Source organism: Panthera tigris, chromosome E1, assembly GCF_018350195.1.
Source record: "Panthera tigris isolate Pti1 chromosome E1, P.tigris_Pti1_mat1.1, whole genome shotgun sequence".
NCBI lineage: Eukaryota > Metazoa > Chordata > Mammalia > Carnivora > Felidae > Panthera > Panthera tigris.
Window position 1 is genome coordinate 20525439 of NC_056673.1, and position 13638 is coordinate 20539076.

Genomic DNA, 13638 nt, shown 5'->3' on the forward strand with positions numbered 1-13638 from the left:
GAAAACTAGATTTTGTTAAAGCACATCCAAAGGTTCATACGAAGATGCTGACAGCAGCGTTATTAGCGACAGTAAAACAAACCGGTCAACCCTAACTGCCCACCAACAGGGTTGGGTAAAAGTAACTGTTTTCGTACTACAGTGTGAACTGATGGAGACAGATGTCCACAGAACATGTTAATGAAGGAGAAATTAAGTTGCAAAATAATATGTGTGGCAGGGACTGTGCGTGTGTATGCGTGAGTGTATGTGTATATGCACATACGTTAGTCGATGCTTAAAGGCTGGAGGGAAGAGTACACTTCACTATAGTTTCCTAGGTTGACAGGGGAGGAGTTTACAGAGTGGGATTTCAGGGACCTTCCACCTGGGACAAAAGACTATAATTTTTAGTTTAAGTGAACATGTTTTATTTGTATAAAGAAAAATCTTTAAAAAAAGATATGTTCTCAAGAGAAAGAATGGGTGACACAGAAAATGATACAATTTTTAAAAGTACTTGTTTGTAAAGCCTAAAACACTGAAATTTATTGCATTTAGTTATACATTATAAAGACAGTCTTTATTAGTTTAGAAATCGCTCATTTTGTTTGAATGAAATCTCTCCATTGTATCAGTTACTTAATTCATTCTTTATTCAATGAATGCTAACTTTCTAGGGAGCAGTGTCTCCCAGTGGATACTTTTTAACTTCATGCTAGACCTTAAGTCTTTGTTTTTATTTCACTGACAGAATTCCTCTTGTACCCGCACACAAGCATGCCTGCTATAGAAATAACTGTGGCCGCTGAAATAACCGAATGCAGCCAACCCACTACCGCCTTAAGTGACCCCACAACCTCCTCTCTCTCTCTCTCTCTCTCTCCACACACACACACACACACACACACCACAACACACAGAAGTATACGTTTAAAATGTGGGGAGGGGCGATTCCACACTTATGGTAAACAAAGGCAACTATCTTTGTGTTTGTTAGAGACAGAGGATCCAAAGCAGGCTCTGCTGACCGTACAGAGCCCAATGTGGGGTTTGAACTCACAAACGTTGAGATCATGACCAACTGAGCTACCCAGGAGCCCCAAGGCAATTATCTTTAAAACTCTGGTGAGATATGCTCATGAAAGACTAGTAAATCTACAAAGGCCTTACTCTACTATACCAACTGAGTTTAAAAACAAAATGAAGTTAGTTCTCAGCCAGTCATTCTCCTGAGCTGCCACAGAAATTAAGATAACTTACATTCTTATCCTTGTTATAGGAGATTGCAAAGTCCGAATGATAAGTGGGATGTGTCACAATTAAGAAAAATGTCTCCTTGGGGCGCTTGGGTGGCTCAGTGGGTTAAATGTCCAACTTCAGCTCAGGCCATGATCTCACGGTTCGTGAGTTCGAACCCACAGTTCGTGGGTTCATGGACTCTATGCTGACAGCATGGAGCCTGACCGGAATTCTCTCTCTCCCTCTCTCTCTGCCCTTTCCCCATTTGCACTCTTTCTCAAAAATAAACATAAAAAAAAAAAAAAAAAGAAAAGAAAAGAAAAGAAAAGAAAAATGGGGCGCCTGGGTGGCTCAGTCAGTTAGGCATCCAACTTTAGCTCAGGTCATGATCTCAGGGTTTACAAGTTCGAGCCCTGCATCGGGGTCTCTGACAGCTCAGAGCCTGGAGCCTGCTTCGGATTCTGTGTCTCCCTCTCTCTCTGCCCCTCCTCCACTCGTGCTCTGTCTCTGTCTCTCTCAAAAATAAATAAATGTTTAAAAAAAAGAAAAGAAAGAAAATGAAGCTCCGATCAGCATGTCTCCCCATTTTTATTCCGCCCTTACCTTTCAACCTCTGCTCTCTGACTGGGGTTGGTGATGGCCGCGATGTACTGCATAATGTACTTACTGGCTTCAGTCTTACCAGCTCCACTCTCCCCTGGGGGAAAAATTGTGCAAGGCTTAACACTGTAACTTAAACCAAGAGGAAGCTAGTTTTTACTAGAATAATTGCAAATTCTGATGTTAGTTACTTAAAATTCTTTACGTTTCATTGTTTGCTTTTATGAGTTATTTCCTCCTATCTTGATATGGTATGGGTTCTAACAGATCTGAAAATGTTGGAAAAAAAAGTAAAACTACTATAGAAGTAAAATAACAAGTAGATTACCAATTAAGATTTAGCACAAAAATATCAAGAGATAAACTGTGATAAACAAATTCCTTAGACCAAAGTCTTTGTACTCGGCTGTGACTCTTGAGTATAGCAGAAAAGCAACAAGCTAGTGCCTCAAACAGTGGCCATGGCTAAATTCATAAAACCTTATTCTCTATAGCACATTTCTTTTAATCTTCATGAGGATGAAATAATTCCTCCAGAAAATTAAAGTTAGAGTAATTTTGGTGAAAACAAAGCAAAACAAAACAGCAGGCTCCAGACACGGTGTCACAGAGAGAGCATGACAGCTGGTGTAATGTGGGAAGAAGGGATCAGTTTAGAATGAGCTACCCAATTGTTAAATGTACATGCCTCCTGACTCAAGAATTCCACCTGTAGAAATTTATACTACAGAAATACTAAAAATATGAATATAATCGAATAATAATAATAATAATCTTCAAAGGTTTAAGGAGTGTTTCTGCAGACTATACTATGTGTCACAGCTGAAGTCTGAAAATAAAATGCCTGTCAGTAGAGGCAAATAAATGATTCAACTATTCAATGGAATCCTGCACAACTGTTGAGAACCCCCTGCTTCCGTAGAGGTATGCTAAGGAAAAGTGCCCACTCTGTGTTGTTAAATGGAAAAACACATGTAATAGCGTTTATAACGTAATTCTGTAATATGTTTATAATACAATTTCATATGCATGTGTGACTCTATGTATAATATACAGAAAAAATGTATAAAAGGACCAACACTAAATTCACAGCTGTTACTGCTGAAGTTTTGGGGGTAACAGGTTATTCAGAGGGAAGGGGCTTTTGCTCTTAAACACTTACATGATTGTTTGCTCCCTTCTTTCTTTTATAATCAGGCAATATTGCTTTCATCATTTGATACAACATAGTCCTAGGATATAATTCTCCAACATTAAGTTACATAACTCCTCTGACCCTTAATATTCTCATCTATGAAGTAGAAACACAACTGTCCTGCCACCCAACAGTTTTGATAACCAAAATGGAATAAAGATCAAAAAAGTAGTTTTAAAAGTATAAAGCCCCTAATGCAGATGTGAGGTATTATTAGCACCAAAATAAATTCCCACAGTTTGGGAGAGGCCATCCTGGGTCAGCGGGCAGATACTTTCCCTGTCCTCAATTCACTACACAAGATTCCTCGAAGAGCTCAGCTTTACTCAGAGGGGTTAGCTCCAGCTCTCGGGCACACAGAGTCTATCACCTGTCTCTCTGCTCTTCAGGCTTTAGAGCTCCAGCCTCTGGATCTGAGAGCCCATCCCTGGTCCCCATGCCTGTATGGTCCCTTTCACCAATCCGACTTTGAGTTCATTCTTCATTTTTGGTAACTCAGGATTTCATTTTCTTGGTTTCATTCTGCTATTATTTAAAATGACTTTTTGTTAACATTTTATCCAGTACTTTTATGTCTTTGAGGTGAGAGGAAGAATCTTGCATGTTGGCTCAGTCTACAAAATTGACCAGAAGCCCATCCACACGTAACGTGTATTTGCAAATGAACCGAGACTACACTTTGGTCAGAAAGGATTTCTTGGTTAATGCTCACTGTACTTTTTTTTTTTCTCCGGTAAAATTGCTTACCTTTCTAACTTCAAAAAAGATCTATTCAACAGTTTGGATCCTTGAGTACCTACTAAGTTAAATGGATTTTGACCCTGAAAGTACAGGGGATCCCCTCTGAATACCTGATATCACAATACAAGTGTCTTTTGAGCGCCTCTTCATAGCTTTGTAAGCAGCATCAGCAATTGCAAAAAGATGAGGCGGTCTCTCGTACAGCTCACGTCCTTTATATTGCTCAATCGTGTCTCTCCCATAGATGTTCAGCAACTTGTAAGGATTCACAGAAACAACGACTTCTCCAATGAATGTGTAGATACGCCCTTTTTCAAATCTGCACAGGACCGAAAGAGATGGAAAAAGGAACAGCTATGGTTACAAAGAAACACTGTCTTTCCGAAGAGCCTCATTTCCAACAAAATCCAAATATCCCGGGAATGGTTTCTGAACTGACATTTCGTTAATTCCGAATTTAATTTTAGAGACAATGCTTAGGTTGTGCCCCTTCAGATGTTGCTGGCAGAAAAGACCAGTAGGAGTTAAAAGCCAGGAAAGAAGAAAGAATTTAATTTTTTGTGGGCTGGATAGTTCCTATTTCTGAAATATGAAAGGATAAGTAGGTGCTACTAAGAACTCTAGTAAAAGGAGAAACAGAAGATAAAGCAGGTCTTGGAATCTACTTAGCCAGATTTTCAATTATAAAGAAAACTGTCCAAATACATTTCTTTTTTTTTTCCCTCTTGAATCTGCACTAAAATGTCAGTAAAGGAATAAGAACACTAAAATTCATAACACAGAGAGTCATAGAGGAGACGCTTCTGGCATACATCAAATTCATTGTTAAAAATTTCAAAAAAAGTTTTTTTAATGTTTATTTTTGAGAGAGAAAGAGACAGAGTGCAAGCAGGGGAGGGGCAGAGAGAGAGGGAGACACAGAATCCGAAGCAGCATCCAGGCTCCAAGCTGTTAGCACAGAGCCCAACGCGGGGCTCGAACCCATGAACCGTGAGATCATGACCTGAGCCGAAGTCGGATGCCCAACTGACTAAGCCACCCAGGTGCCCCTCAAATTCATTGTTTTAAATGATGGCCTAAAATTCCATGGTATAGATTATCATTCTCTAGTCAATCATTCCCCTTGCTTCCTGCTATTATGAATAATACTGTAGGAAATACTCCTGACACATAATCTTACAACTCAGTGCTTTTATTTCTGTGAGACAGCTGGAAACATGACCTAGGAAGAACAGTTGCAAGGTGCCGTGAAAAGTAGACGCGGGGGAGGGAGGCTGCCGAGAGGGAGCAGGCACCTTTGCACGTGCAGGCTCCGGAGCAGAGCGCCCCTCACAGGAGGCTGCGGTTCTCCAGGGGACAAACCAACCATCTTCTCTGAGAATGGCAGAGTCTCAGGGTGCTGGTGGCTGTGGGACAAAAGGAGTCCCATTTGGCACTTCTGAATAGTTAGTTGCAAGATGGGACTGAATGAAGAAATGAGTAGACATTACGTTGTTGCAATTACACTGCAATCAATTACAATGCAATTGTAACGCATTACACTGTCCGTGTGGTGAGGCAAAAGAGAAAAAGCAGGTACGATTCTCTGCAGCAGGTGATATTGAGCAGTGAAAACAGGTGCCACCTTACCTCCCAGATGTCTCATGGCATGCTCACAGGGCTTGCCTGCGAGTCAGGCAAACTTCTTGCCATTTCAGTCAAAGTGAGAAATAACTCAGCATGGGTGGCTCAGTCGGTTAAGCGTCCGAGCCTTGATTTGGCTCAGGTCATGATCTCAGTTTGTGGGTGGGAGCCCCGCAGAGGGCTCTGCATTGACAGTGAGGAGCCTGCTTGGGATTCTCTCCCTGCCTCTCTCTCTGCCTCTCCCTGCTAATGCACACTCTCTCTGTCTCTCTCAAAAATAAATTTAAAAGATTAAAAAAAATAATAATGATCCCAAACTCAGCTATCTACTGGTCATTCCACATACTCTCTTTCAATAACTAATCCAATAACTAAATAATCCAACCACATTTACTCAAATATGGTAATAATCAAAAGTGACCCAGAATGGGGCCCAGGATAAGACATGATAAGAAAAACTAGGCAAAGAAACTGATAGGACAAAAGGCAGATCAAGAATACCCATGAAAAATAGGTATGTCATAAAGGAGAAAAACTTTGGAAAAATATTTCTGCATGGAAGCAAAACACATAAAGAAAATATAGCCCTCTAAAAACCAAGAAAACACCACTTAAAAATAGAGAGACCAGGGGCAGCTGGGTGGCTCTGTTGGTTGAGCCTCCAACTCTTGATTTCGGCTCAGGTGGTGATCTCACAGTTTGTGAGATGGAGACCCACATGGGGCACAGCGCTGGCGGTGAGGAGCCTGCTTGGGATTCTCTCTCTCTCTCTCTCTCTCTCTCTCTCTCTCTCTCTCTCTGTTCCTCCCCAACTCGCATGATCTCCCTCTCTCTCTGGCAAAATAAACTTTTTTAAAAAAATAGAGAAAAAATGTTTAAAACTATTTTTTTGAAACAGGAGATGAGAAACCAAAGAGCTCAGGGAAACAACAGAAAGAGGAGAAAACCCCACAGAAATGAAGTCCACATTAAAAGACATCAGAATGAGGGGCGCCTGGGTGGCTCAGCTGGTTAAGTTGGTCAGCTCAGGTCACGATCTCCTGGTCCGTGGGATCCGTGTTGACAGCAGGGACTGTGCTTGGGATTCTCTGTCTCCCTCTCCATGTGCCCCTCCCCTGCTCATGTGCTCTCTCTCAAAATAAAATATACATATATATATATATATATATATATATATATATATATATATAAAGATATTAGAATGGGAACAGATACTGCTGAACATACAGGCAGGAAGAAAAGCAAGCAAAATGAAGTGGAAAAACAAAGTTCAAGTAGAAAGCAGTATAGAAGAGGGAGATAATGGAGATCACGTGACTGGGTCTCTGAAGACTTTGGTGTGATAATGGTGACATTTCAAAACGGCAAACAATTACACCAAGAATGTATGTCGATAGAGAGTGTCAGAAAACAGGTCAGCCACCTGGAAAAACAAAATCCATAGATCATCAGCGTGATGCCTTGAATTGTGCTCTCCCCCACAAAAGATATGCTGAAGTACTAATCCCTGGTACCCGTGAAAGTGACCTTATTTAGAAACAGGGTTTTTGCAGATGTGATCAAGATGAGGTCATTAGAGTGGGCCCTAATCCAACACGACTGGGTTATGAGAAGAGGAAAATGCCATGGGAAGACTGAGACAGACGGGGAGGACACCACGCGATGACAGAGGTGACAGGCGCAGCTGCGAGCCAACGTCACCGTGGGAAGCTAGGCAGAAGCAAGGAAGGATTTCTCCCCCACCAGTTCCAGACCGACCCTGGCCCTGCTGACACCTTGATGTTGGACTTCTAGTCTTCAGAACTGTGAGACAAGAAATGTCTGACCTTATTTTTAGGCCACCCCATTTGTGCAATTTTGTTTGTGGTATTTTGTTATAGCAACTCTAGGAAACTAATACGACTAGTTATACCAAAATAAATTCTATGAAAGTGTCTCAGTTTCACTTCATGTTTAAAGAAATGCAAATCAAACCAACAACAGGGTACAATTCTCCACCTACACATGAGGAATTTTGACAGTGAACAATGTTAGCAAGAGTATGGAGTCACAGGTGTCTTCCCCATCGCAGGTATCACCTTCATTGGCGGGACTCCCTCTTAAACCATTCTCCACAAAATATAAATCTAATTGCTCATTCCTATCCTTAAATCTTTTCAATGGGAAGTCTTAAAGTCAAGCCAATCTGACATCCCGATATTGGCTTACCTCACGTCAACCACTCCTGATGACTGCTCTGGCCAAGAATAAAACAAGATCCTTCCCCATCTAAACTGCCCCTATCCACCATCATCCCACACTTGTTTCCTCTATGGTAGTTACCATAAGTAGCTTCTTGTTGGTTTACTTTCTGTCTCCAGAGGAATACGGTCCATATTTACCTTGTTCATGGCTTTATCTTCAGCATGCAATACAGTGCTGGAACTTACAGGGGATGGTTAAATATTCGATGAATCAAAAAATAAAGGAAGGAATAAATGAGTCCCCTTAGCCCCCCCTCCATTTTCTCAGCAAATGGTTTGCACCCTATTTATAGAGAAAATTTAGGCCGTCAAGTATGGAAGACTTTAAATCGCCTACCATCATTACTTTTTTTTTTAATTTATGTACTTAGTTTCACTTCTCTTATTTCCTTATGACTTTCAAAAGTGGGAGGAGGGGAGATTAAATACAGCAGGATATCACCTAGTTTTTAATGGGCCACATCCTTATGCTCAACTGAAAATAACCTTTCCTTTCACATGGGCAATTTCATGTACTCTGGATACAAACAGTAATTTATATTCCAGGAAAATATAATTAAAATAGTATCTACTCTGACTCACCCTCTGGGACATGTTTTTCACTGTTAGGGAAGGAAGCTGCAACGTATGCAGGACTGACTTGGAACTGGAGGTATCAGTTCAAACTGGTGGGGTGCAGGGGCTTGAAGGGAGGGGAGAGGGAGAGAGAGAGATGTGGACGTGAGCACACATTTCCTAGCTCTGCCCTCTGAGGGAGCTCAGAAGCAAGGACACTCAGATGTTGGCTTGTACACTATTCTTCTTAACTAAAAGGACCCAGGGATCCTTAGAGAAAAGCTAATTCTGGAGCTGGGGCAGGGGAAGTACAAGATGAGTCTGGAATGTCTTGTTGAGCTAGAATGTAGGGAAGTACTCAAAGAATGACAGGGACATAGCAAAAGAAACAGGAATCCGCGTAAAAGGCTCCCACTGGCCCAAGCTGGAACCACATGAGCACTACAACAAGTAATGTCAGTGACATTATAATCCCCCGAATAAAATAAGAATCTAGGAGTCCGTACTGATATAAAATAGAAGTGAATTGGAGAAGTAAAAGCTCTTCCTTACGGTGGAATTACAAGAAATACAAAAGGAATGGCGTTGAGTTAGAGAATTATCAGTGCATGCTAAAACCAGTAGCTGAGAGTGTGATGAGGAACAGGATAGTTACACAGCCGCAAAGTATCTTCTGCAAATTACTTAATAATTACAAAGGGAAAGACGATAACTTTTACAGGAGAGAAACCCTGTAAGCATTAAGTGGCCATTAACTTTGACTTCATTAGCTTTGACCAGGTGCTCAAAGTTAATATCACCACTATTGACACAAATTGACATATGTGCCCATGATAGTTAATTTTATGTGTCAACTTGCCTGGGCCAGGAGGTGCCCAGAATTTGGTCAAACATTATTCTGGGTGTGCTGTGAGGGTGCTTCTGGATGAGAGAAACATTAGAGTCAGTAGGACTGAGCAAAGCAGAGTGCCCTACCCAACTGGGTGGGCCTCATCCACTCCAGCCAAGACCTGATAGGAACAGAAGGGTGAGTGAGAAACAATGCTTTGTCTCTCAGCCTGATGGTCTCTGAGCTAGGGCACAGGTCTTCTCCTGCCCTCACACTTGGACTCAGACTAGAACTAACACCATCAGCTCTCCTAAAATTCTAGCTTACTGACTGAGGAGTTTGGACTTCTCAGCCTCCGTAACTGTGTGAGCCAAAAATCCCTCTATATGTGTGTTTATAAACACACACACACACACACACACACACACACACACACACACACACACACACACACATCCTATTGGTACTGTTTCTCTGGAGCAGTCAGACTTATGTGGATTTTATATTGAGAGTGGTTCTAGAGGGACGGAATTTTAAGAAAGCGTTCTCTGAGTTGTTTCTGGAGTTTCAGGAAATGGCTCTCTGATCAGATTTAAGGCCACTAATGACTCTATTTCCAGTAGCAAAAAGAACAGTGATAGTCCATGGTGTGATCTGGCAATAAAAAACATATCTCCAATGAATACTCTTAATCAACCTCTTATAAGAAACAAGAAGCTGGGTGATTGTGAGTATATTTGCAAAGATTTCTGGAAAACTAACAAATATGAGGTTGGCTGGTTAACTCTTAATGTCACTGGACAAAGTGATGAATGAAAAGAATGGCTCAGGGATTCAAATTCCCAGCTCAAGTGCTACAAAAGGACCTAAAGCTTCTTTTCCTGTAGCCACAGGGCTTAGAACACAAATACTGTGCCTCCTGATATGATGTGGTGAGGACACAGCAATCACTTTTGTGGTGTCTGCCAAAAACATTTAACCTGAATCTAACCAGGAGGAAACAGAAGATAAACCTAAATTGAAGGACATTCTACAAAATAACTGGGAAAGTTCACAGTAAAAACAACAACAACAACAACAGAAAGGCTGACACTCTGGAAAACATTATGGAGGTTCCTCAAAAAATTAAAAATAGAACTACCCTGTGACCCAGCAACTGCACTACTGGGTATTTACCCAAAGGATACAGGTGTACTGTTTCAAAGGGGCACATGTACCCCAATGCTTATAGCAAAACTATCAACAAGAGCCAAAGTATGGAAAGAGCCCAACTGTCCATCGATGGATGAATGGATAAAGAAGATGTGGTATACATATACAATGGAGTATTACTCGGCAATCCAAAAGAACCAAATATTTCCATTTGCAACTACGAGGATAGAACGGGAGGGTGTTACGCTAAGCGAAATTAGAGAAAGACAAATGTCATATGACTTCACTCATATGAGGAATTTAAGATACAGAACAGATAAAAAAAGGGGAGGGAAGCAAAAATAATATAAAAAGAGGGAGAGGGACAAAACATAAGAGACTCTTAAATATAGAGAACAGAGGGTTGCTAAAGGGGGTTTTGGGAGGGGGGATGGGCTAAATGGCTAAGGGGCATTAAGGAAATCAGTGTTGCACTATATGCTAACTTGGGTGTAAATTAAACAATAAATAAATTAAAAAAAAAAAAAAAAAGAGATACTCCAGGACAGGAAGTTGTTTGAAAATCTTTTTTAAAGAAAGTATATTTACTTCTTTTGTTAGCTACTTTATTTTTAATTAATCAAAGGTATATAAGGCTATACATTAGAGATTCTAATCAATATGAGATAACCAACATTAATATACTCTGTTCACTTAATACTGAATAGAATTAAAGAAAATCATCTATACTTTTAAAATCTGTATAGCTTTATCTTTTATGAATCTATAATTTGTTGACATTTTAAAAATATTAAATACAACTTTTGGATATCAAAAAAAAAAAAAAACCCAGAAAGGCTAAATACTATTTATAAGAAATTAAAGAGACCCAACAACTAAATACCAGGCATTCTCATAGGAAGGTTCTTATAATTCTTGCATTTTTCTATAAATGTGAAATTATATACAAATTTAAAATTGCTAGTAAACAATCCAAGCTTCTTCATAGAGGTTTAGATTTTTATTTATTGCTTTTGCACAAGCAATATAGACTCTTAGTAAAAGATCCAACAAATATAAATGATTAGACAGTGAAAAGCGTTTCTCATCTTTGTCACAACCTCCCTGGCTAGAGGCAGCTACTGCTGCTGGTTTTCTGTAAATTCTTCTAGAAATAGGTTATTCAGGGCACCTGGGTGGCTCAGTCAGTTGAGAGACCGACTTCAGCTCAGGTCATGATCTCACGGTTCGGGAGTTCGAGCCCCGCGTCAGGCTCTGTGCTGACAGCTCAGAGCCTGGAGCCTGCTTCATATTCTGGGTCTCCCTCTCTCTCTCTCTCTGCCCCTCCCCTGCTCATGCTGTCTCTGTCTCTCAAAAATAAATAAACATTAAAAAAAATTTAAAATAGAAATAGGTTATTCAAATACATACATATCCATACAGATAGTCTTATACATGAGTGACATTTTTTTCTCCAATTGAAATAATGAATCTTGGCAATAGTTTCATATAAATAGGGAAAAGCCTCATTTTTTATGCCTACATAGTATTTCATTTCACGAGTGAACACACAATAGTATATTTAATTAGTCCCTATTGGACTTTTAGGTGGTAACTCACCTTTTTTATCATGGACAATGCAACTATAAATACAACGGCATCTATGTCTTTGTGCATATGTGTATATACACCTGTAGAACACGCTTTTAGAACTAAAGTTGCCGCGTCAAAGGATACGCACGATTTAAATTTGTGAATTTTTGCCAAATCATTCTCCAAAGAGGCTGCAGCAACTTATACTTCCAGCTACAGTTTGTGTTCTGGGTGTGGCTTTTTAAACCAACGATGCTGGCCCATTTCGAAAGGACAGATTATAAGGCAGTTTTATTTTCAAAGTACATAAAACTTTGACCCTTTTCTTCCCTGATGGAGGAAACTTATGCAATGATCATCAGCTTACTGCCAACTTCCGATATGTTCAGTTCACTCTCCCCAGTTAGATGAGAATCTCTCCCAAGGGTGAAGGCATTTTGTTGCTGCTGCTGCTTCTGGCAAAATCATGGCCTCTGTGTGATGGAATCAATTCATTTAATCCCCTTTGTTAGACTGCACGTTCTTGAAGTGGGCAGGGACTGTTTGTTAGAAAGATTATGAGCATCAGAGTCACACAGCCCTGGAGCCCTAGGTTTGAATCCTGATTCTGCTAGTTACTGATTGTGTGCGTTTATGAACATCTGAGTTACTAAGAAGCGCCATGTGCCAGGCACTGTGCCAAGAGTCTGAGTTACAAAGAATAAGGCATATGGTATTATTGTACCAAAGACTTCCAGATGCAGACAATGCCATGTAGTAAGCACAGTGACAGAGGTTTAAAAATTACATATTTTTAAGGGGCGCCTGGGTGGCTCAGTCGGTTAAGCATCCGACTCTTGATTTCGGCTCAGGTCATGATCTCACGGTTCGTGAGTTCGAGCCCTACATAGGACTCCTGTGCTGACAGTGCAGAGCCTGCTTGGGATTCTCTCTCTCCCTCTCTGCCCCTCCTGTGTTCTCTCTCTCTCTCAGAATAAGTAAAGCTAAGTACACATTTAAAAAATTTATCATTTCCCTGTTGCTCCTATTCTCTTTCTTGTTCGCATGTGTGTGTGCGTGCGTGTGCATGGGTGTGCACACCCCCACCATACTGTTTCAGAAAAGATTTAAGGCAATAACAAAGACAGAAAGGATACTATGGAAGCTTAAACAAGGGATACCTAATCCAGTTTTAGGAGTGGGAGGGTCCAAAGAAGGCATCCCAAATTTGAATTTCTTGACATCTGAATTATTACTGTGATTATACAGTCTCCATATAGGTAGCTCTAGGCACTTCCTGATTTATATACTGCCTTCAGAGCACCTGAAATAGGATGCTTTATTTTGCCTTTTTATTGACATACCGAGGCCTTAAAGAGAACGTCTGAGGAGACCATTAGCCCATCAGCGAGATGGTGGGATCACATTGGCACCCATTTCCCGGGACAGTTACAAGAAATGAGACCCTCTGCTCACTGCAACACTCGGAGCACTGCTGGCACAGGGTTAGGGTACAGCGAGATGCATGAAGTCCTGTGACAAGGCCGTCTGGACGGCAGGACAGGCCCCCTTCTCCGGGGCGCTGCATCTGTGCCACTAACCCTCACAGTGACGGTCACTGTGCTAGCATAATGAATCCTGATCCAGCTCGGCATCGTGTCCAGAAAACGTTCTCCCAGTAGTTCGCAGGGACCCTCTGAAGTCAGAAAACCTTCCATCAAAATGTTTAGGCTTTCCACAGGACACAGGAAACTTGTGAGAGGGCCACTGACAGGGGTTTGACTGACTTCCCGAGTTCATCTCTTGGTTTGCTTTTCCAGAGCAACCTCTCTTCCCTTGAGCCGCGCAAAAGGTAGCTAACCAGAAAGTATGGTCAGGAGATGCCTGGCTGAATTGTTTTACCTTTTCCTCCCTTCCTTCCAACATTT

The 13638-nt window shown here is 41.0% G+C and overlaps 1 protein-coding gene across 1 annotated transcript in view; it reads right to left on the minus strand.

The window, feature by feature from the left end:
• The window catches only part of MYO1D (myosin ID), a 354052-nt gene that overhangs the window by 260154 nt on the left and 80260 nt on the right, over positions 1–13638 (minus strand). Inside the window, exons 2-3 of the mRNA XM_042966688.1 lie at positions 3868–4076; positions 1825–1918 (exon numbers count right to left, since the gene is read on the minus strand). Coding sequence (XP_042822622.1) covers positions 1825–1918; positions 3868–4076 — 303 coding nt within the window. The remainder of the gene's footprint in view (positions 1–1824; positions 1919–3867; positions 4077–13638) is intronic.